The sequence below is a fragment of the Physeter macrocephalus genome, chromosome 11 (assembly GCF_002837175.3).
Source record: "Physeter macrocephalus isolate SW-GA chromosome 11, ASM283717v5, whole genome shotgun sequence".
Classification (NCBI taxonomy): domain Eukaryota; kingdom Metazoa; phylum Chordata; class Mammalia; order Artiodactyla; family Physeteridae; genus Physeter; species Physeter macrocephalus.
Genome location: NC_041224.1, coordinates 87,188,477 through 87,211,116, shown reverse-complemented (window position 1 = coordinate 87,211,116; position 22,640 = coordinate 87,188,477). Strand labels below are relative to the sequence as shown.

General features: G+C 44.9%; 2 protein-coding genes and 1 pseudogene across 5 annotated transcripts in view; 1 reads left to right on the top strand and 2 right to left on the bottom strand.

Moving 5' to 3' along the window:
- Positions 1–602: 602 nt before the first annotated feature.
- Positions 603–10,041, bottom strand: MRPS11 (mitochondrial ribosomal protein S11). The gene is made up of 6 exons (XM_007122474.3): positions 9,742–10,041; positions 9,481–9,609; positions 4,443–4,541; positions 3,085–3,214; positions 1,770–1,835; positions 603–1,000 (listed from the first exon to the last, which is right to left on the bottom strand). Exons 1-6 carry the CDS (start codon positions 9,804–9,806, stop codon positions 893–895), a joined length of 597 nt encoding a protein of 198 aa, XP_007122536.1. The 5' UTR covers positions 9,807–10,041; the 3' UTR covers positions 603–892.
- A 115-nt stretch (positions 10,042–10,156) lies between these two features.
- MRPL46 (mitochondrial ribosomal protein L46) overlaps positions 10,157–22,640 on the top strand; it is an 88,721-nt gene continuing 76,237 nt past the window's right edge. For 2 of the 4 annotated variants that reach the window (XM_055088211.1, XM_055088210.1), the window contains exons 1-3: positions 10,157–10,416; positions 11,761–11,950; positions 12,670–12,843. In XM_055088211.1, the coding sequence (XP_054944186.1) occupies positions 10,189–10,416; positions 11,761–11,950; positions 12,670–12,843 (592 nt within the window). In that variant the 5' untranslated portion in view covers positions 10,157–10,188. Of the gene's footprint in view, positions 10,428–11,760; positions 11,951–12,669; positions 12,844–20,315; positions 20,684–22,640 lie in introns of those variants that run through there. The other 2 variants (XM_007122472.4, XM_024114978.3) reach the window with 2 other exon arrangements.
- Positions 13,326–15,965, bottom strand: LOC112061888 (tudor domain-containing protein 3-like; annotated as a pseudogene).

Below are 22,640 nucleotides of genomic sequence, written 5' to 3'. Positions count from 1 at the left end.
GCAGTCAGTGCTGCCTGGGAGTCCAGCTGAGCCCGCTGTGTCAGCACCACCCGGACTCGCTTTCCTGCACATCTCAATTTGGGCTCTGCTCTCGCCCATCCCTCCATCTCCCCTAATTTCTAGAGAACCCTGTTTTATACCACTCTACCCTCCCTCCTTTAGAGTCATGGGGCTGCTGACACCCACGGAGTGTGTAACGCAGCCTTGACTGTGGGGAATCTCTGATGGTTCACACTTAAGGGAACCTGATTCCAGGACCACTCTCCCGTACTGTTAGGGCTAACTAACTTTAGACACGCCTGCTAACAGTGAAACCTGCTACCAGAATACTCCAGAGGTAGGAGGCACAAAGCTCTCAATTTGGGGCCAAATTACAAGTTAGTAAGAAAAGTTGCTAATGAGCTCTGGAAACCTTAGTTAAGGGGCTAAAAAGGACATGTGTGAAACCAAAGAGGAAGGTGCCTGGTACTTAGCGGCCCACATTTACATCTTAATCCTTCCATTGAGGGTCTCACCTCAATTCACAATCTCGTTTTCAGGAGGAAGTGGGGGGTTACTGTTTGCAAAGCTGGAAGCAAAAAAACCCCAAAAATTACTACAGATGGTGGAGATATTTTTATTTTTTCAGAGCAGCTGCAGCATTTACTGGTTGGAGTCTGGGCCACAGCTGCCCCTGTAGCTCCCTTCCTCTCCAAGAGAGGCACTTCTGGACATACTGGTCTCCAGTCGAAGGAACAAGCAAAGGCCATCCCATAAGGAGGCAGAGCTCTCCCTTACTGCCTGAAGGGTGTCTAACAAGCCCTCCCTGGAGAGAGCTCTGACAGTGTGCTTTCCATGATGTCCAGCTGGAGGCGGGACTTGAGGTCAGGTTCAGGTGCAGGCTTCCTGCCCCTCACAGCCTGCGAGCCTTCCTGGGGCGGCAGCCGTTGTGCGGGATGGGGGTGTTGTCTGTGATTGAGATCACTTCCAGGCCCCCCATGGTCAGTCCCTTGATGGCAGGCTGGAAGGAGAAGGAATAGTAGGATGGCACGGTCCCAGAAACGATGCCCCAGTGTGTCCAGACAGGGCTCGGAGAGGAACCGGTCGAGGGGGGTGGGGGTGGGGGCGCGGCGTAGGGATGAGAAAGCTCACTGGCTCTGATATCTACAGTCCCAACGTGATGCTCTCACAGAGCTCTCCCTACCAACCCCTTCACCAAGCCCTCAACGCCGCCCACATCTCCAATCCCACCTGCCACGTCCCACCTTGCACTTTACAGTCTAAGAACAAAGACTGCTGTAAATCTCAATGCATCTTAAGCATTATGCTTTTGTAGTTTCCTCTGCCTGGAATGATCCCCCCACCCCCAATCCCATACGCATACCTGGTTAGGCCCTCATCATTCTCAAAAAATCAGTAGAGATGTCACCTCTTTGGGGACACTTTCCTGATCACACCCAACAGGCTCCCAGCACCCTGGGCACAAGCTTTACCACTGCACTCACTAGTCTGTACTGAGGGACCCATTTGTGACAGTCCCCCAGGGGCCACCTTTCTGTTCCCAGTGCCTGGCACACAGCAGGCACTCCATAAGTGTCTGATGAATTGAAACTAAGTGATCAGGGCTTGCTTTGAGAAGCTTAGTAGATTAGAGGCAGTGGAAAGAAACTTCAAGCCGTTAGGGGAATCCACTACAGGGTCCACTCTCCCTCCTCTGCTCTCACCCGTTTCTCTCACTGACTGAAGAAGCAAGCACACATGCTGGGCTGTGAAGAAGAGAGGTCACTTACCAAGCGCCCTGGCCCCAGGCCTTTCACCACAACTCGGACGTGGGTCACACCCTTCCCCGTAGCTTTCTGGAGAGGAGCAGCAAGTGGTTAGTGCCCTGAGAGAGAAGTGCGACATCCAAACCCCTTGCTACTGCCACCTGGAGCAACAGGGCTCTGAGCTCCATGGAACAAGCACCCACACATGTAAACAGGCAGAAGACAGGGAAGGAAGCCAAGGTGCAGGGCAGACACCAGCAGTCAGCTGGGATCTCTTTCCGCCCAGGACAGCACTGCCACCTAGTGGATACTTCTAAATATCGCTCAGATTTTTCCCAGGTGGATAAATGCAGAATTTCAGAGCATAAGGTGCCCTGGACTCCAAGGCTAAGCCTCAGTACCCTCTTAGAAAGTGTTATCTTATCATTTTAATCTTTAGTTATAGTTAAAATTTTCTTTCTTGTTTATAAAGGCAGTTTATTGCAGAAAGTCTGGAAAACACACAGGTCACTCAACCCACCATGCAGAAGCCACCGTTAACACTGACATATTTCTTTTAAGTGTATAAACCTGCCCATTGGTGGCCATTTAGTGTGTTTTGATGATCACTGATACATAGCAATAAGTATTTTGGGGCACTGAGCTTTGTCTGAAGGTCAAGGTTTTCCTTCCAGAGATATTCCCGGTTTGGCAGTGTGAACCTTTGTGAGGCCTGTGTTGTAGCAGACAGTGCCCAGGCTCTGGTCCCAGACCTGGAGGGGTCAGTTCAGAGAACTGGACTGGCTGCATGGCTCTGAGCAAGCCACACACTCTGAATCCCAAATGACTCTTAAAAATGTGGGTAATGCCGAGGGTCTTCTGAGGATTCAAGATAATGAACGTAAAGTGTCTGGCGTATAGTAGATACTGAATAAATACACCAACTGCAGCTCACTGCCACCCTGCTTCTAGAAAGGTCCGCAACAGTTCACACTCCCTCTGGTACTGCAGGAGAGTTCTCACATGCCACACCTTCTCCAGATAGACTATTACCACAACCACACTCCACCCACTGCACTGGTCTTTAAATCCAGGAGGCTTTGGTGAGCCTTCAGCACCTGGCTCCTGCCTCTTCTAGAATGAACCGAGTGTTTCACTTCTACTGAAGCTGAGAGAAAGAGAAAAGAGAAGCCTTTTCATACACACCTCTTCAAACCACCCCCATGTTAGGGTAGCCAACAAGATTTGGCCAATACGCTTGCTTCTGAAGAGCTGCCTCAAGGACAATTTTCCTGCCAGTGATCAGCCATGCAAAAAGTGGAGCCCAGCACAGAGGGAGCCGGAAAGAACACACACTTACCACCGCGGCAGCTATGCCCGCTGTTTGCGCTGCAATGCCTGTGCCCTTCTTGGCATTCTGAAACCCCTCTGTGCCACAGGAAGCGCGGGCAAGGGGCTGGTGAGCGGCAGAGACTACCTGGATCTGTGTGCTGGCAAAGGAGGGGAGGTGTACAGAATATAATCTTAGACCCATGATTTCATCTGTAAATATTTCAGTATATATCTCTGAAAGATAAGGACTCTTTAACAAGTTAAATTAAAATTAAGAATAACTTCCAGAAATCCTTAGACATGCTTTCCATTTCCTTCTTGATCACTGCCCAGTCTCCTGGTCTGAAGAGCTCCCTGAGAACTCACCACAGAGGGAAGTGGAGAGTGGTTATGAGGAGACCTGCTGGAGCTGGCCCTGGGCTCAGGCCACCTGCTGTTGGCCTGGCTACGGCTGCCATTTCCCTACCAGGGCTTCTTGGGTTTTCTACACTGAACAGAGTAGAAATAGACAAGAGAATGGCTTGTCCCTGAGACAACCTCGATAGAGATCTACAGAGTGGGACACAGACCCTTAAAAAAGCAAACGAACAAAGAGAGCTTACCTATGTCCTTAGCGACCTGAGACGAGAGGAAAATCCAGAGGCTCTCGTTCTGAGCTTACCAGATGAAAGCTGGAATGCATCCTATGGCACCTCCCCTGTGACCACCCTCTAGCCCTGACTACCAACAGTCTCCTATTGTTCTCTAAATTGCTTCATAGGTGACTGTTGACCAAACACCAATCCCATCTCCAAGTGGGGGCTGGTGTGCAAAGATGTTACTGACGTCAGCAAGGTTTCTGTTGCCAACACACAGTTGGGAACTTACCCAGCACTGTCTGAAAGCCATACAGAACGCTAGTCTTCCAACCTTGTGCAGCCCTACAAAGGCAGAGGTCGGTACACGGTGGCCCAAAGCGAGTACTTTAAAGCGACCCTTATTTGGAGGTTTCCATTTTGCTTAGTTAGTAAATCATATATTCTGAAATAATCTCTCTCATTTATTAATCACCCATCCCCAGTACTAACACTTAACAAATACTTTCATAGAGGGACTTTCTGGCCCTAAAATATACTCTTCTCCAACTCTTGAGCAGAACAAGGAAATACAATTCCCAAGGACAGCAATGAAATCTTACGAATGTGATATGCCTAACCTAGTTCACATTTTCATGAAATCTGAATAAACTATGTAAAGAGAGAGGTGGTCTCCCCAAACCAGGAGGGAGCCTGGGGGAACTTCTGCATCAGCATCTGCGTGCAGAACGTGGCAGCCTGACTTGCCCACCCCCTCTGAAGGGGAAAGAAGCCCACTCTAGCCCTACCAGGTGCTCCCTTCCCTGCTTACTTGTTGTACGATGCTTTGATGTGTGCAATTGGGATCTCCTCAAATTTCTTTCCTGCCCACCTCAGAGAGCTCTCTTGTCCTGGAATTGGAGGGTAAATGCTGCAATTAGAAGAAAAATTTTAGGTAAAGTTGTCCTGATTTTTTTTTAATTAAAAAAAATTACAAGGTTTAAAAAAAGCCAACAGTACAGACAAACTCATAATAAAAACCAGCAGCTCTCTGCCTCAACCTGCTCCTGAGGTCATTGCCCCCAACCCTTCTGGTGCTGCTGCCACATCTGTGAACACGGTGCTTCAGCATCCATTTCCTGAGTTGTTGACTCTAGACACAGCTAGTGACTTTCTGCTGGGAGGAAAGAGAATTTAATACACGCTCCCCATCTTCCCCTGTCCCTTCTAGTGTAATCAGATCACTCTCCAGTCCTCTCTATAAGCTACTCTTTCTGCATTAAAAAAAATAAAGTCGAACCTCTATTTCTTGTTTTATCAACCACAGATATCTTGACTATATTATTGTTCGTTTGTACAAACAATATGATTTTTCATATCATATTGATCAGACAAAATTATCTTAATAAAAAAAGACAAAATTATCTTAATAATACTTATAAAATTCATTATTATAAAAAAAAACCCTGGAATAGAGGTCAGCAAACTTTTTCTGTAAAGGGCCAGATAGTAAATATTTTAAGTAAACTTTGCTGGCCGTAACGTTTCTGTTGAAACTACTCAACTTTGCCACTGTGGTACAAAAACATCTACAGACAACAGTAAGTTAATAGGTGTGACTACTGTCCAATAAAAAACAGGAAACTGGACAGATCTGGGTGGGGGCCAACTTGCCAATCCCTATCTAGACCAGCGGTTGTCCATGCTGGCTGAACAACAGGATCACATGATTCTGATGCTTACACTCCACCCCAGACTTCTGGATGGGGCCTGAGAATCCATTTCTGAAGTAGCCCAAGTGAGTCAGAATGTGAACTCAGGGTTTAGCACACTGGCCTAGATATCATGTTGAGTTCAAGACCCCTCTCTATCTCATTCCGATCTGTCCTCTGGCTGTCTCTTGGTCAGGACTCTTCATTTTCAGGTGGAGAAACTGAGTACAAATAGGGGAACAGGGTTAACAAGGGAAGCCAGGACTTGGGTTGAGGGGCTCTACCTTGGTGCAGAGCTCTGCTCACCACCTGCGCTTTTTTAATTCTAGACTCGAGCAAACCTGCTGCTGCACCCTGCCTACACGTACAGATCAGATCAGTGTTTGTATCCCCTCAGCCACCTGAACTACAACGGGTTCTGATTTAGAGAATACACTATTAGCTGAGCATTATCCTCCTGACTGGCTTTCCTAGAGAGATTTAAAAAAAACAAAACAGTAACACAGTGGTATTCAAAAGTTACAAGTGTATTCTTTCCTGCTTGGCCTGATCTTAGAGATGATTTAGCATCTCAGCAGGTTGCCAGCTTATCAGCCTACACTGAGGTGGAATGTGGACGAGGCTCTGAGATTACATTAATATTTAAAACATTATCATTTCCCCATTGATAATTTCCCCTATTGACTTGTGGGTCAAAAGCTTAAGCCTTCTAAAGTCTGAACATACTAGCATAATGCCTTTTATATAGGGCAAGATTTTTGAACTAGGAAGGATTTGGAGCTTGAACCATTTAACTGAAGGCACAGACAAGATCAAGCTTTTAAGCCTCCCAGGTCCAATGTACAAACGAACAAGTGGTTCACCCCGAGGCAGCCCAGAAACAGGAAAGACAAAACTTGCTGGCGCTGGTCTGCTGCCTCGTCATACCCATCCTCAAACCAGGCCCGCACACACGCATCTCTTGCAAATGGCTGACGAGGACTGAAAATAGCCTGCACAGTTGGGTAGAGAAAAATACACAGTAGTGCAGTAGTACCTACTGTCTCTCTCTCTCTATCACAGTTTCTTGACCTCAGTACTACTGACATTTTGGCCAAGAGAATTCTCTGAAGGGGGGCTGTCCTGCACACTGTGGGGTGTTTAGCAACATCCCTGGCCTCTACCCAACTAGACATTGTCCCTCAAGTTGTGACAACCAAAAATGTCTTCAAACATCGCTAAAAGTCCCCTTGGAGGCACAGCCGCCCCAGGCTGAGAACCGCTGCTTTACTTTAATGACTTCTAACATCCAGTGGGCCCTCATTGCTGGCAATCATACAGCGCATCCACAGTTCAATTACCCTTTCACTGTCCTGGATGACTATTTTGTACCTTCTTTTGTCCCCTCAGACCTCCAACTCCTTCCTGCTTCCTCACTGCCCACTGATGACCTTCACAGAGAAATAGAAGCAATCAGAAGTCCTTCCAGCTCCCACTACCAAACATCTGTGCCCACAATCTCTGCCTTCTCTCCTGTTATGATGCTCCACTTGTGTGTTAGCCCCTCAAGGACAGCAGTCCGGCATCCTCATTCTTTCCCCTCTCTACTGCATCATTCCCATCAGCAAAACATGTGGTCATTTCCCCAACCTAGAAACAAACAAAAACCTCTTGATCCTAAAGCCTCCTTTAGCACCTGCCCATTTCTATATTCCCGCTCAAAGAAATGACCATACCTTTTGTTTCTTCCTGTCTTCTATTCTCCTTGAACCCACGCCACTCAGACCTTAGCCCCTCATACCTCCACCAAAAATGCTCTAGTCAAGGTCACCAACCAACTCGCAATGTTAAGTGCAATGAGCAATTCTGTCATCAGTCTATGGACCTATCATATCAGTAGCATTTGATATAGCTAATCTCTCTGCCCTTGAACCACATTAAAAAACAAAACAAAACCCTCCAGGTTTTCTTAGTACTTCTCTGGAGGTTTCTTCTTTCTATTTGCTGATTTTTCCTCATCTCCCAAATCTCTAAATGCCAGAGGGTCCAGGGTTCTGTCCTTGGACCTCTTCTTCTCTTTGTTTACCCTTTCTCTCTTGATGATCTTGTATCTTATGGTTTTAAATATCATCTAGGGACTTCCCTGGTGGTCCAGTGGTTAGGACTCGGTGCTCTCACTGCCAGGGGGCCCTGGGTTTGATCCCTGGTCAGGGAACTAAAATCCCATAAGCCTCGTGGCAAAAAAAACCCCAAAACAAACAAACAAAAAATCATCTATATGATGAGTCTTCCAAATGTATACCTCTAGCCCAGATCTGTCCCCTGAACTCTATTTCTAATAGTCAATATTGTATCTCCACTTGGATGTTAATGAAGCATCTCAAACTTAACCACCCAAATCCAAGCTCCTGCAGTCTCCCCCGTCTTAATGACAACTCTACCTTTCCAGTTGTTTAGGCCAAAAATTTTAGGGTGCTCCTTCAGTCCTCTCCTTTTCTCACATCTTACATTAACAAATCCTGTTGGTCATCTTCTAAATGTATCAGTCTGACCATTTACACTACCTCTACAGCTGCTACTCTGGTCCAGGCCAGCATCATTTCTCACCTAGATTACTTCAGTAGTTTTTTGGCTGCTTAGGAGACTTCTCCCATCTTCCATCCTCGCTTCCCTAAAGTTCAATATCAACACAACGGCCAAAGGGACCCTTTAAGATGTAAGCAGGATCATGTCAATCCTCCGTTCAGAATTCTCCAGTGACTTCCCACTTCACTCAGAGAATAAGCTGAAGTCCTCACGATGGCCCACAAGGCCGACAGGATGTAGCCCTGCGTGCCTGCTGCACCCCTTTGCCCTCTTGCCCCCACCTCCTGTTTTTACTCATCATTCCACGTTGGCCTTCTTGCTGCTGCTCTCAAACACTAGACACACTCCTACAGTCTGTCGTATTTGTTTTTCTTGTTTTCTATATACTGTCCTCTATCCAGTCAAATTTAAGTTCTACGAGGGCAGGGACTTTTGTGTGTTTGGTCACCGATGCATCCCCAACACCTTGAACAGTGCCTGACATTGCTGAGTGACTATAACAGAATCTTGGCTTAAATTCCTTCGGCAGCTCCCCACTGCCTACAGTGGGGACTGTGTAAAAGCCCCAGTGTTACAGATAAGACCCTCAGCATTCGGATTCCTTCTCACCCTGCTGGCCTCATCTGCCATCACACATACACTTGAATACACTGAGTTTTTTCACAGTGCATGCCTTACACAGACTGTTAGTTTGCCTAAAGCGACCTTTCATCTTTTCCAGCTGAACTCCCATTCAATTCAGTTCTTAGCTTCACATTATTTTCTTGGCACTCTTGCCTGATTTCCTCCAGAGTCAGACACTCACTCTTTCATACTTCAAAACAACCATCTCTTACCGCCAATATACCACTGGTCAGATTATGGCGAAAACATTTGTATGTCTGTCTTCCCTGGTAGACTGTGAACTACCTGTGGGGAGGAATGATCTTCTGCATTTGTATCCCCAGCACCTAGCACGGTGCCTGGCACCAAGCAGGTTCTTAGAAAAGGTCTGTTAAATATAGTGAAGTACAAGTAGCACACCTGCGCGTCCGGAGCCTGTCCTCCGCAATGGGAGAGGCCACAGCAGAGGGAGGCCCGCATACCACAAAAAAAAAAAAAAAAAAAAAAAAAATATAGTGAAGTACAAGTAGCACAAAGAGGCAGTGGCACTGTGCAAAGCAAGTTGCCAGTCTTTGGGGCTAAGCACAGAAACCACCCTGGACCTTAGACCAACTCAAAAAAGCACATAATAACATACACCCTAGTGTAGCCACCCATCCCCGCCCCCTTTTGTGTCCGAGACCCAGGAAAGGTTGTTAGTCTGACGTGATCCCAGAGGGAAACAAAGGTGATATTTACTATACAACTTCGACGTTCACTCATTCATTCATCAAATGTTCATGAGCATTCATTTTGTGCCAAAGCTCATCTCATTTGATCCTTACAACCTCTTCCGGCGTTATTTCCACTTTCAGACGAAAAAGCTGAGGCTCAAAGATTAATCTGCATAAGGTCCCGCAGATGGCAAGTGACAGAGCTGGGAATTCACTGGTTCTCTGACTCTGGAGGGTGGTGCCAGTCTCCCGAGGGCTGGACCTAAGTGGCCCTCACCTGAAGCTGCTGCGGCTCGGAGCTGGCGCCTGAGCCTTCGTCTTCTCAACTTCCGGCTTGGCCGCTGCGTCTTGCATCTGCTGGGCGCTAGTGTGTATGGTGGGGGCCGGCACTCCGGCCACGGCGACCCTGTGGAGAAGGAAAGCTCGGTGAGGTCCAGGCCTAACCGAGTCCTAAGTGGAGTCCAGGTGTCTCATGGGACACGGGCAGGAGCGAATTCCCGCGGGTGGCCGTAGGCTCGGAGGGGATAATCATTCTTACCTGGTCGTCGGTGGCCAAGCCCATAACCGCAAGAGCCAAAACCCCGCGTTTCTTACACCCTTCATTACTTGAATTGACCCCAGTCAGCTCCCGTCCGCGGCGACCGCGGAGCTTGGCGGGGCTGGAGCGGAGCCAGCACCACGAGAGCTTGTGGGGGAGGGTGCAGAGGAAAAGTCACCTGATTCCTTTTTATAACGTACATTAAAGAGTTCTCTTCCCATTTAAATGCTCCATAATACCTATCGTTGAGAGTGGCAACTGGGAATCCTCCCCCCTTTTCCTAGTTTTCTAACATGACATCTTCGTTCACCCCTCCATAATGGTTCGTTCTACTAGTTCCGGGAACATAGCTCTTCCCGTCATGCTGTGCCCGCACTGCCTTGTGGGAATATAGGATTGGCTCAGGACCTCGCTGGGAGCTGCGGTAGATTGTGGGAAGGTTGATAGATGGCGGGGCCCGTAAGGCAGTCTGTATTAGGGGTGGTGAGGGGCTGGCGGCGGTTCGAGGGCCCCTGGACCCGTAGCCTGGGTTCTCGCAGCTTGGCCCTTGCGGCCGCACCCTCGAGCAGCGCGTCTCCATGGCGCTTGCTGGGCGCGTTGTGCCTGCAGCGGCCACCGCTGGTCTCGAAGCCTCTGACCCCATTGCAGGAAGAGATGGAGGCTCTGCTACAGCAGGTGGGATTGAGGTGCGGGTCGTCGCTTCTGGGTGCAGTTGGGGAAGCAGTAGAGGCACGCTGACTTGCGTTTGATCCCGATTCCGCCACCGATTAGTTTGTGTGACTTTGGGCAATTTACTTCACTTCTCTGAGCTTCAGTATACTTACCTGCAAAATGGTGCCTACCTTACTGGGTTGGTGTGGTACGTAGTACGCGTTCAATAAAAAGTACTTCGTTTTCATTGATCTTTTCCGTTGTTATCGTCGGCAACTCTTTGGAGATGCTCTCCTTTTTCAGTCAGTATACTGGGTATGCGATGGTGAACAAGACGGATTCATCCCTTATAGGTAGTTGACAGTTTAGAAAGGAGAAAGTCTTTGTTATGTGATGAGTGTAAGGAAAAGGCAACGGGCACATGTGTAAGATGTCTGTGATAAAGTCTGTTTGTGTGAGGGGCAAGTGAAGAGACATGGGCAAAAACGGTGTAGTGGCTATGAGGGTCTTAAATCCGCATAGATAGTGATTAAAGGATATTATGTTTCCCCAGAACCTAAGACGTTTTTGTCTTGGCTACTGAGAGATAAAAACTTCACTTATGTCTTGTTTACTTGGCTTATTAATTTACTCTGCAAACATTTTATTAATCGCTTTATAGATAATCATTTAGGACCCACTTTGTACAGACACTGCTAAGTGCTAGGGGTGCAGTGGTGAGTGAGACAGACATAGCTGTGGTTCTCAGAGCACTTCAGTTTGGTAGAGGGGGCATCAGTCAATAACCAAATAACCACATGAGGAATTGAAGTCTTTGTTAAGTGTCGTAAAGGAAAACACAGGGTACTGTAATAGTGTTTAACAAGGACACTAATTTGATTTTAATGGGAGGTGTCATACAGTATCTTTCTTAAGAAAGTAATATTTTTTTTAAAAAGTGATATTTAAATTGAGATCTGAAGGATGAGTAGGGATCTTCCAGGAGAGCATGAGGGAAAACATTCTAGGAAGAAGGAATAGCATCTGTAAACTCCCTGAAGCAGGAACGTTCATGGTGAGTGAGGTTCTGATCAAAGACTGGCCTGACTGGAGGGAGGTAAGTGGGCAGGCAATGCCTGTCCTAGTCCTCTGTTCTTTGTGGCAGTCTTGACCTCCAAACACATTCTAATGTTTTAGCAAATATAACTCAAGCCCAAAGTGCAGGTGATCTTTTTTTCTCTGTTTTCTCTGTGGTGTTTTGGTTGTTATGTCTGTTGGGTGGTAAACTTCTGAGTCTGTCAAGTGCACTGTAGCTCTGTTTTATTTTGGTTTTTTGTCCTTTTAATTTTCCCAGTTTGGGGTAGATTTTTGCTCTTTTAATTTTCCCAGATCGAGATAGAGAGAAGCCTGTATTCAGACCATGAGCTTCGTGCTTTGGATGAAGCCCAGCAACTGGCAAAGAAGAAAAGCGACCTTTATGGTGAAGAAGAAGATGAGAAGAATATATTGCTGTTACAGGATTTGGAAGACATGTGGGAGCAGAAATTCCTACAGTTCAAACCTGGAGCTCGAATAACAGGTTTGTGGTCTTTTCAGGCCAGTTAGAGGTAGAAAATAATTTCAAAGGATAGAACTTCTTTCACGTGGGAGAAAAAGAAATTCTTTTCCCTGTTCCTCACATCCACCCTAATATAATTTTTTCAAGGTCTATTTTATTTTTGAGTGGGATGTAAGGGTATTGGGATAGCCTTATCTGTTTCAGTTAAGCCTCAGGAATGTTATCTGGGTTTAACTCCTAGTTTGGGACTAAGAGTGGCCACTAATTTCTGCCACTAAGAGTGGCAGAAATTAAGTGTTTCCCACTAGTTTCCTGTATTTTATCTGAAATCCCTCCCAAAGCAGGGGGTTGAGTTCTTTTATTCTTATTTCACGATGGAGACTGAAGAACAGAGAAAGTAGGGGCTGGTTAAGTCAGTAACAGTGTCAGGACCAATGAAATAGTAGTGTCCGGGTATTGCTTCTTTTCCAGAGGCTCCAAGTACTTTGTGTTTGGCTCTTCAAAGGAGGAGTTCAGCTTTTGGTTTCTTCTTGTTAAATTTTAGTTTCCTCAAGATTGTGAGACTCTGTCCTGAGAGAGGTCAGAGTTAGAGAGACGGGTCAGGGTTCTAATTTGATTATAAGTTCTTTGAGGGCAGAGGGTGTGGCTCTACCTTAAAGGAGGACTCTAAAACTCTAATCTTCTTGGTTCTGGCAGAACACAGTCCTCTTGTCTCCTGTGACCCCCTCTTTTCTTCACAGAAGCTGATGTAAAGAATGACCGAACCTCACTGCACCGGAAGCTAGACAGGAACCTCATTCTGTTGATCAAAGAGAAGCTTGGAGACCAGGATGTTTGGATGCTGCCCCAGGCAGAGTGGCAGCCCGGAGAGACCCTCCGCCGAACAGCTGAACGAACCCTGACCACACTCTCAGGTGAGTTGTCTGCCTCCCTCTAAACCCCACAAGACACACTTCAGACTCAGCCTGAGGATTTGCAGGCTGACTGTGGGCCTGGCTTTAAGGGTAGGAGGTTGGAAGGTTAATGGAAGCTTTGATATTTATAAAATTTCAGCTAGAAAAAAATCTTAGATCAAGTGAGAGTCTTTGTGCCCCTGAGATTTTTTTTTTTTTAATATTTATTTATTTTGGCTGCGCCGGGTCTCAGTTGTGGCACGCGGGATCTGTAGTTGTGGCATGAGGGCTTCTTAGTTGCGGCATGCAGACTTCTTAGTTGCAGCACGCATGTGGGACCTAGCTCCCTGACCAGGGATCAAACCCAAGCCCCCTGCGTTGGGAGCGGGGAGTCTTACCCACTGGACCACCAGCGAAGTCCCGGCACTGAGACTTTTAAATTTTATTTTTATTTTATTTCTTTTAAACTATTTTCTTTTCTTTTTTAAAAAATAACACATTGGTTTTATTGATGGCAGAAGAAAAAATTCTTTCACTTGTGAAAGGTAGTTGCTTTATCTGACTCCATATTTTTTCCCATTCTTTGTGTGGGTTGATTTTTTTTTTCCCTAAAATCTGTTGTTTCATTCTCCAAATAATAATATCCACAGTAGCTGCATTTTATTCTAAAGGGAAAGTAGGAGGTCTAGTCACTGGCTTGTTTCTTCACAAAGACTCTTGTCATACTCGTTCTGAGCCCGGGGAGGTTGGTAAAGCTGCTGGGTTGGCTGAGTGGATCGTCCTGGCTGGCCATCATCTCCTCTACGAGGCTCAAGAGTTTGGCTGTAGATGCTGTCTTCCTCCTATCCCCCTATTTGAATGGGCCTGATGTTGTTTAGTAGCGGCTTCTTCATAGTTCCTGTACTCAATGAATTAACAACTGCTGTCATACCTGATGGATGGAGAGTTTCCACTTCTGATCACTAAAACTTGTCTTCCCAACAGAGTACAAAACATTCACCTCCTGGTTTCTACAGTTTTGCATTCTCCATAGGAATAGGTGATTCTAGTACTTTTTTTTGGTTTAATTGGCCCAGATCTTCTTTGGGGCCCAGTATTGTAAAATATTTTATCATTATAGGGTGTAGCTATGAGGGGCCCTGTTGACTTAATAGGTCCTACTCGCCTTCCCTTCAGGCATTTCTGTCTCTCCACTCAACACCAGTGATACTATTCGTTCCAGTGGGATTCTGGTAATCAATACTTACATTAAAAGGTGCTTCAGTTTTTATGACACTGAAAGCTTCATTATTTATTGTTCATGGTTTCTTGTCATAAAAGTGATCAGGATTAGCTGTTTGGTTTTCTCTCTTTTTTAAAAAAATTAATTAATTAACTTTTTGGCTGCGTTGGGTCTTCGTTGCTGTGTGTGGGCTTTCTCTAGTTGCGGTGAGCGGGGGCTACTCTTCGTTGTGGTGTGCGGGCTTCTAATTGCGGTGGCTTCTCTTGGTGTGGAGCACGGGCTCTAGGCACGCGGGCTCAGTTGCTCTGCGGCATGTGGGATCTTCCCGGACCAGGGATTGAACCCATGTCCCCTGCATTGGCAGGCGGATTCTTAACCACTATGCCACCAGGGAAGTCCCTGGTTTTCTCTTTTCCTACATTTTTGATTCTTATAACTTATGGATTCTTCAGGAAGTAGATTTTTTTTTTTGTGCCTCTGCATAGTATGAATCTTTTGCTTTGCACAGTTACTCCCCCTCCCTTTTAAAAAAATTTTTTTAATTTTTTAAGCAGCATTGTTGTGATAAGAACTTAGAGGATATGGAATTTCTTTAGTTCTGTCGCATCTAGGATATGGTCTGTCCACACTTGATTTTCTCCTCAGCTCATACTTCAGATCCTGAAGAAGTACTCAGTTTTGCAGCACCTGTTTCTAGGTAACCCACTGCCTTCTAAAATTGACTTTGAGGGCTTCCCTGGTGGCTCAGTGGTTGAGAGTCCACCTACCGATGCAGGGGACACGGGTTCATGTCCCGGTCCGGGAAGATCCCACATGCTGCGGAGCGGCTGGGCCCGTGAGCCATGGCCGCTGAGCCTGTACGTCCAGAGCCTGTGCTCCGCAACGGGAGAGGCCACAGCGGTGAGAGGCCCGCGTGCCACTAAATAAATAAATAAATAAATAAAATTGACTTTGAATTTTGGGTCTCTTTGAAAATGAGATTTTTCATTTCTTGGCCATCTGGTATCATCTTGAGGAAGATACCTTGGTTGGTTATCATCTTTTGTTCCATTTTGTTCAGTATTTGACAATCTGTGTTATCCCTGACAGACCTGTGATTTAGGTTCTACCCCAGAGCAGAGTGCAGAGGCAGCCAACTGAAAAACACCCAGACTTTCTGTGAAAGAGGCTTGTTTGTTTAACATAAAGCATCGGCCTGGGGGAACAGGCATCCAATTCAGCACACATCTGGGGGCCTGTGGAAATATCCTGAGGGGACAGAGGCTGGCAGATGCCGTGCCTGTGCTCTCCCTCACCCCCACAGAGATTTAAAAATTTATTACATTCAAAACTGATGCTCCTGCCAATCTCTCAGCCTGCTTCCCTTTTTGTTCTTGCAGGCTTGCTTATTGGCATCACCACTTACCCATTCACCCAACTAGAAACCTCAGAGTTATCCTTGACCTCATTCCAACATCCATAAGTTCTCGAGTCCTATCTGGTCTGTTCTAAATAGTCCCCTCTTTATTCCTGCAGCTTTTCTGGGAGGCTTTTCACTTCTCACTAGTCCAGATTTTCTCAGCCTTGGCATTATTGAAATTTGAGGTGGGATAATTCTTTGTCGGGGCTTCTGTGCCTTGTAGGATGTTTAGCAACATCTCTGGCCTCTTATCTGCTAGATGCCAGTAGCACTAACCCATCTGCACTCCCACTAGTTTGAAACCAAAAATGTCTCTCGACGCTGCCAGATATTACGTGGGGAGTGGACTCACAGTGGTTGAGAACCGCTACACTGGACTATTGAGATAGATGCCAAGTGAGTTCCCCCTTGCTTTTGTGTTGTCCTCTTCAGTGCTGTCAGAATGAGCCTTCTAAAACACAAATTCCTTGTCACTTCTCTGCCTCAAATTCTTTTTTTTGTTTGTTTGTTTGTTTTCTGTACGTGGGCCTCTCACTGTTGTGGCCTCTCCTGTTGCAGAGCACAGGCTCCGGACGTGCAGGCTCAGCGGCCATGGCTCACCGGCCCAGCCGCTCCGCCGCATGTGGGATTTTCCCGGACCGGGGCACGAACACGCATCCCCTGCATCGGCAGGCGGACTCTCAACCACTGCGCCACCAGGGAAGCCCTCTGCCTCAAATTCTTGAAAGATTCCCCATAAAAGCAGACTTTCAAGCAGGGCCTACAGATCCTTTTTGCTCTGGTCCCGAGCTCATCAGTCTTCCATCTTGCCACTCATTAATGTATATTCCAAGTTCTAACCTAGCAAACCTTTTGCATCCCATGAATAATGTGGTTTTTCATACGTCCCTGTTTTGGGACCTGCTGGTCCCTGACTGGAATGCTTTACTCCTCCCTAGTCTGACTGCTCAGTACATTCTACCTTCTGTGGTGGAACCTTCTGGGTAGAGAGAGCTACTCCTCCTTCTAGGCTCCCATAGCACTTGTGTGTGCCCTTACTCAGTTTATGCAGCAAACATTTACTCTCTACCTACCATTTGCTGGACACTCTCCAGGCAGTGGGGTCACAGTGATGAACAGAACACTACCCATGCTTCCTGGGAGCTTATGTCCTAGTGGAGAAGACGTTCTTCATGTATTCCATTGCCGTTTAATTGTTTATTAACACGTTGTCCCTCCCCAGCCAGAATTCTTACTCCCTTGAAAATATGGATACTATCTATCCCTCTCAGTCATCCCAACTCTCAGCAAAGTATCTGGCACATAGTAGGTACTTGCTGAATGTTTATTGAGTAAATGATCTGGTTGTATAAGTGCACAGCTACTTTTCTGGCTCTGCCACCAGCGTAAGTACCTGCTAATGAAACGTCAGCAGCCAGTGTACACCCCCTTGATCCTTTCCCTAGAGCGACCTGTGTGGCCTGCAGGAGAGGGAGCAAGACAGAATGGAATGGGAGGGGCTTTTGCTGCGTTCTCGGTTTCCTTAGCCTTCACGCAAGAGTTGGCAGCTGGGTTTCTTGCCAGGATCATTGGACTCAGATGCTTAGCTTCCCTCAGTCAGTCGTTCATGTTCACGACTGGTGCTCAGCTCCACCTGCTGTGTACCACGTGGAAAGCGGCTCCCCTTGGCACCACACTTTCCTCCTTTGAACATTCCCTTTGCCATAAATAAGTGTGAAAGGATATATTAGTATTTTATAGGTGTATATAAAATATGTTGATTTATTTCAAATTCATTAAAATCATAAATAAAATAATTAAAATGGCAAAGAAAAGTTCAAGCAGTATAAAAGTATAAATATAATACAGTCAAAGTCTATTCCTTTCCTCCCTCCCCTTTGGTGCACTTCCCGCGTAGTTCTGCAAGATGGAATTCCTAGAGGTGGAATTAATGGTCAAGGATGGACACATTTACGTTTTTGATAGGTGCCACCCAAGTGTCCTTCAGAACGTACATAGCATGTGACATTTTCAGGAGTGGGGTATAGGAGTGTCTGTTTGTCTAGACCTCACCAACATGTGAAATAGTCTGTCTTTAAAATTTTTTCCCATCCAATCAGTAAAAAAAAAGATCTCTTTTGGATTAGCAGTTTCCTGATTGCTAATTGATCATCTTTTCATATGTTCATATGTTTCATATGGCTATTTGTATTTCTTCTTCTGTGAACCGCCTGTTCAGATTCTTTGCTCATGTTTGTAATGAACTGTTTTTTTTCTTTTTGATTTAATTACGTTTAATCCATTTCCCCAGATTATAGAAAAGTAATATGTATTCATTGAATTAAGTGGAAAATACAGAAAAGTATAAAGAAACATGCCAGTATAATTCCACCACCCACAGATCCCCACTGCTGACATTTTGTATCGCAGGTGATTTCACATCATACATGAATTCCTCGTCTAATGCTGATGCTGTTGTTATTGTTTGTAATATTGAGAAAAGCAATTCATTGTATATGGTGAAAAAATATCAGTGTCTGGTAAATGTAGTACTCTAAGAAGTAATAAGTAATTTTCCCATCTTAGAGGCAATCACCATGAACACTTTGTGTATCGTTTTAGAAACTGCAAGCACATACATATTTTATCTGTTCCTTTTTTCCACACAGTGGGATATACATGGTTACATACCTTCCTTTCTCTTCTTATACACAACTTTTAAGCATATCTCTATATCAGCAGGTGAAGACATATCTTACACTTTCAGCGCCAGTGTAATATTTCATATATGTATGTACTGCAGTTTGTTTAACCAGTGTATTGCTTTTACAAGCAAAGCTGCAGTGAACATCTGTGTACACTCCTCTGTGCTCACATGGGCAAATAACTATATCCAGGAGGATGAATTCTAGAAGCAGAGTTGCTAAATCAAAGGGTTTGTATAATTAAAATTGGTATCTCTCGCCAAATATAGCACTTGTACTAATTACACTCCCACAGTATTTTTGAGAAGATCCCAGTTTTCCCTTATCCTTGACAAGCAGTGTACAGCTCAAAGGTTTTTTTTTAAATTAAATTAAATTAATTTACTTATTTTTTTTTATTGGGGTATAGTTGTTTTACAATGTTGTGTAAGTTTCTGCTGTACAGCGAAGTGGAGTTCCCTGTGCTACACAGCAGATTCTCATTAGTTGTCTATTTTATACATATTAGTGTATATATATGTCAGTCCCAATCTCCCAATTCATCACACTCCCCCTTTCTCCCCTCGGTGTCCATATGTCTGTTTTCTACATCTGTGTCTCTATCTCTGCCTTGCAAACTGGTTCATCTGTACCATTTTTCTAGATTCCACATATATGTGTTAATATATGATATTTGTTTTTCTCTTTCTCACTTCACTCACTCTGTATGACAGTCTCTAGGTCCATCCACATCTCTACAAATGTTTTAAGGAACCTCCATACTGTTCTCCATCGTGGCTGTATCAATTTACATTCCCACCAACAGTGCAAGAGGCTTCCCTTTTCTCCACACCCTCTCCAGCATTTATTGTTTGTAGATTTTTTCATGATGGGCATTCTAACCTGTGTGAGGTGATGCCTCATTGTAGTTTTGATTTGCATTTCTCTAATTATTAGTGATGTTGCAGCTCAAAGTTTTTGAACTTCGGTAATGATGTGTTTTACACATCAAATAGAAAATAAATTTGTACAAATAGAAATAAATTTTATTTCTACAAATAGAAATAAATTTATATTTCTTGAATGATTAATAAGATTGAGCATCTTTTTATGAGTTTATAGTTCATTGATAATTATTTTCATGTGAACTTCTTGTTCATGTGCATGGTTCATTTTTCTTTTAGAGTTGTTTTTTTCCTCCTTGATTTCTAAGTACTACTTATACCTTAAGATATTCCTTTGTTGAATGTGTTGAAAATATTTTTCCTAGTTTGTCATTTTGTCTGTGACTTTTGTATGCTTCGTTTTTCCTTGTAGAAAGATTTTAATTTTTATGTAGATAAATGTTTTTTCTGTTTTGGAGTTTTGAATTTTGTGTCTTGGTTAGGAATTCCCCTCTCAAAAATGATACAAAAAATATCCCACATTTTTTTTTATGGTACTCTTATGGTTTCTTTTTTCTTTGTGAAAAATTTTTAAATACAGAAAAATTCAGAAAATACTAAACATCCATGAAACCATCAATCCAGAATGAACAAACCATTTATGAAAATTTTAACTTACTGTTAAATCGTTGACCTGTATGGTGTCGATTTTGATGTGAGGAGTGAGGTTGGGATCCAGCTTTATTTTTCCTTTTAGCTAGCCCATTCTCCCAATGCCGTTTAGTAATTAATCCATCATTTTCCCATCCTTTGAAATGCTGGCTTGGGGTTATTAACCCATTGTTGTAGATTGCAGATGTTGTCTGTCCATCTGTCTTTGCCTTTTAACTTTGGTTTTCACCCTGCAGCAGTCAAATTGGGTCCTTTTTATACTTTCCATATGACATTGCGTTTAAAAGCCTGACGAACTTTGCTTTACAGATACCAAGTGTCTTGGTCCTTCATCAGCAGATGGTGACAGGGCTGAGTCTAGAAGCTCGGTGCTCTGACTCCCAGGTAGTGATATTTGGGCTGCATTGCTGACTTCAGTCTGAGAGCAGTAGCTTGGCACGAGGAATGGACCCAGTGGATCTGGAGCCTATGGGCCAGGAGCCTTTGGATTGAGAGGAGACAAGTGTCTTCAGGAGTGACCCTAGTTCTCACTCTCAGGGATTACTTTTACCTCAGGCTGGAAGTGGCTTTCACAGAGACCCCCAGTGATTTCGGGCGCCATAGTAAACAGATGGGTGTATCCTCATCTTCCGATTCTCTTCCCCCCTTCTCAGAGAACAACATGGAAGCCAAGTTCCTGGGAAATGCACCCTGTGGCCACTACAAGTTCAAGTTCCCCCAGGCAATGCGGACAGAGAGCAGCCTCGGGGCCAAAATATTCTTCTTCAAAGCACTGCTGCTAACTGGAGACTTTTTCGAGGCTGGGAAGAAGGGCCATCATGTGTGGGTCAGTAAGGAGGAGCTGGGTGACTATTTGAAACCAAAATACCTGGCCCAGGTTAGGAGGTTTCTCTTGGACCTCTGATGGACGATGCTCAGACAGGCCCTCAATCGGGCCTCAAGGACGTTGGGTTGCCTCTTCTCTGCAGGGAATATCAAGCAGCAAACTAAATTCTGAGAAATAAACAAGTTTATCATTGTGTGGGTCTCTGTTGATTTGTTCTTTGAGGACTACTGGCTTCTTTCTGTCAAGAGAGAACTGTCTCTTAGGGTGCCTTTCCCTTTTTTTCCCATGCTCATAATTGAGTAGTATTGTATTACTTTGTAGTGAATCAACTGGCTTCATGGACCCAGGAAGAAAGAACAGAAGGAAGTGAATCAACCTTCTAAAAGCCTTGAGTTCTGTGAAAGCTTCTAGGCCCCTGAAAAAAAAACCCTACTGCTATGTAGTTTCTTAGTCATTTTCTGTTTAGTATTTCTCTCCCTTTCTACTTGATATGAGAATGTATCAATCTAGCCTAGGAAATGATTTCTTCCGTGTTTTCTTTGCTTTCCTTCCCTTCCCTTTCCCTTCCTCCCTCCTTCTCTCCCTTCCTATTTTCATTCATTCTTTTTTTAAAGCATTTTATATTTAGACAGGATATAATCACTTCTTACATGTTTTGAAACAGTCATGTGAAATAAGCAGGGTCAGCCTGTTATCTCCCATTTTAGAAAAGTTGGGTGGGTGTCGTGGCCAGGTGTGATTAGTTGAGAGTCTTACTGCAGGTCACTGATGGTGCAGGAGGAGACTGCTGATCTCTTGCCTCTGGGTTGGGGCTCTTGACCCCTCACCAGGTTGCTTGGGTCACCGCTGGGCCCGGTGCCTGGCACAATGGAGGGCACTCAGTGAGCATTTGCTAAAATGAGGGGAAGGGAGGGAAGGTCTCAGGCATGCTTCTTTCTGCCCAGAATAGTGGTTCCAGTAGCAAGACTGCAGTCCTGGATCCTATCAAACTTCCTGGTTTCCTCTCAGAAGACCTTCTGGGTTAAACAGTCTGGCCTCTAGCAAATTAATTGCACACAAGAGGGAGTCCTTGGAACCTCTGACTTATAACCAGTTGGTCAGAAGCACAAGTGACCACTTGGACTTGTGGTTGACACCTGAGGGGGGAGAGGAGGAGTCTGGTAGGATGGAACCCTTAACCTGTGGGAGCCGATGCTTTCTTCAGGTAGATAGTGTCAAAATTGAGTTGAATTGTAGGACATCTAGCTGGTGTCACAGAATTGCTTGGTGTGGAGTTGATACCAGAATCTTAATGGCCATTCATAAGATGGTCTATTTTGTTGCAGGGTTGTTTCTTTAAAGGGAAATAGCATCTATAAAATTGGTAAGTAGAGAAATGGTGTCAGGATAACCTGGAATTAGGTTGCTTCCTGTGAGGTTTTCCCCAGCGTTTAATATTTTGAAGAGATCAGGGAAAGGATAGAATACCTTAAGAAAAAAGCTGAAAATTGTGTAGAAGTGACTTTATTGTAAGTAGTGGCTAGTTTAGTAGCTTCAAGACTCACCACTAGCTTTTCCACTATGTTAGGCTGTCTGGGGAAACTGAGTGGAAAGGAAGACCACTTCCCACCCCAGCAATCCTGCTTTGTTTTACAAAACTGATGAAGAAGGCCCTGTCCTGGATCACATTTTTGATTTTGATGGAACTAATCTGTGCTAGGACCTGCATCTCAAAGACCCTACATCTCAGGAAGAAAAGAACCCTAGGATTTCAGGCTGTAAGGAAACAGTGTACATGCCAGTGGAGGTTTAACTGTGTTAGCATCATGTGGGGCTGGATTCTGTTTTGTTAGTGCCCTGGCTACAAAATTCTGGAGGTTTTGAGTGGTCTGCCCCAATCCCCTTTCCCCAGAAGCCCTGTTATTTGGGGAGTATGATTTTGCAGAATGCAAGTGTTTTTTGGCATTATAGTAGAAATGACCGCATATGCTGAGTGCCAACCTGAATTGTCCATTGGCTGCCAAGCATAACCAAAAAACTTTCTAGTGTGTCCTTGGGGAAAAGATTGCCATGGAACAGAGAAAAAGGTGATGACCTCTGTATTTTAAGGGATGTCCTTAAAACAGGGGAGGAAGGAATGTTGTGTGTGATGTGGGTGTTAGGAGTTGCAATT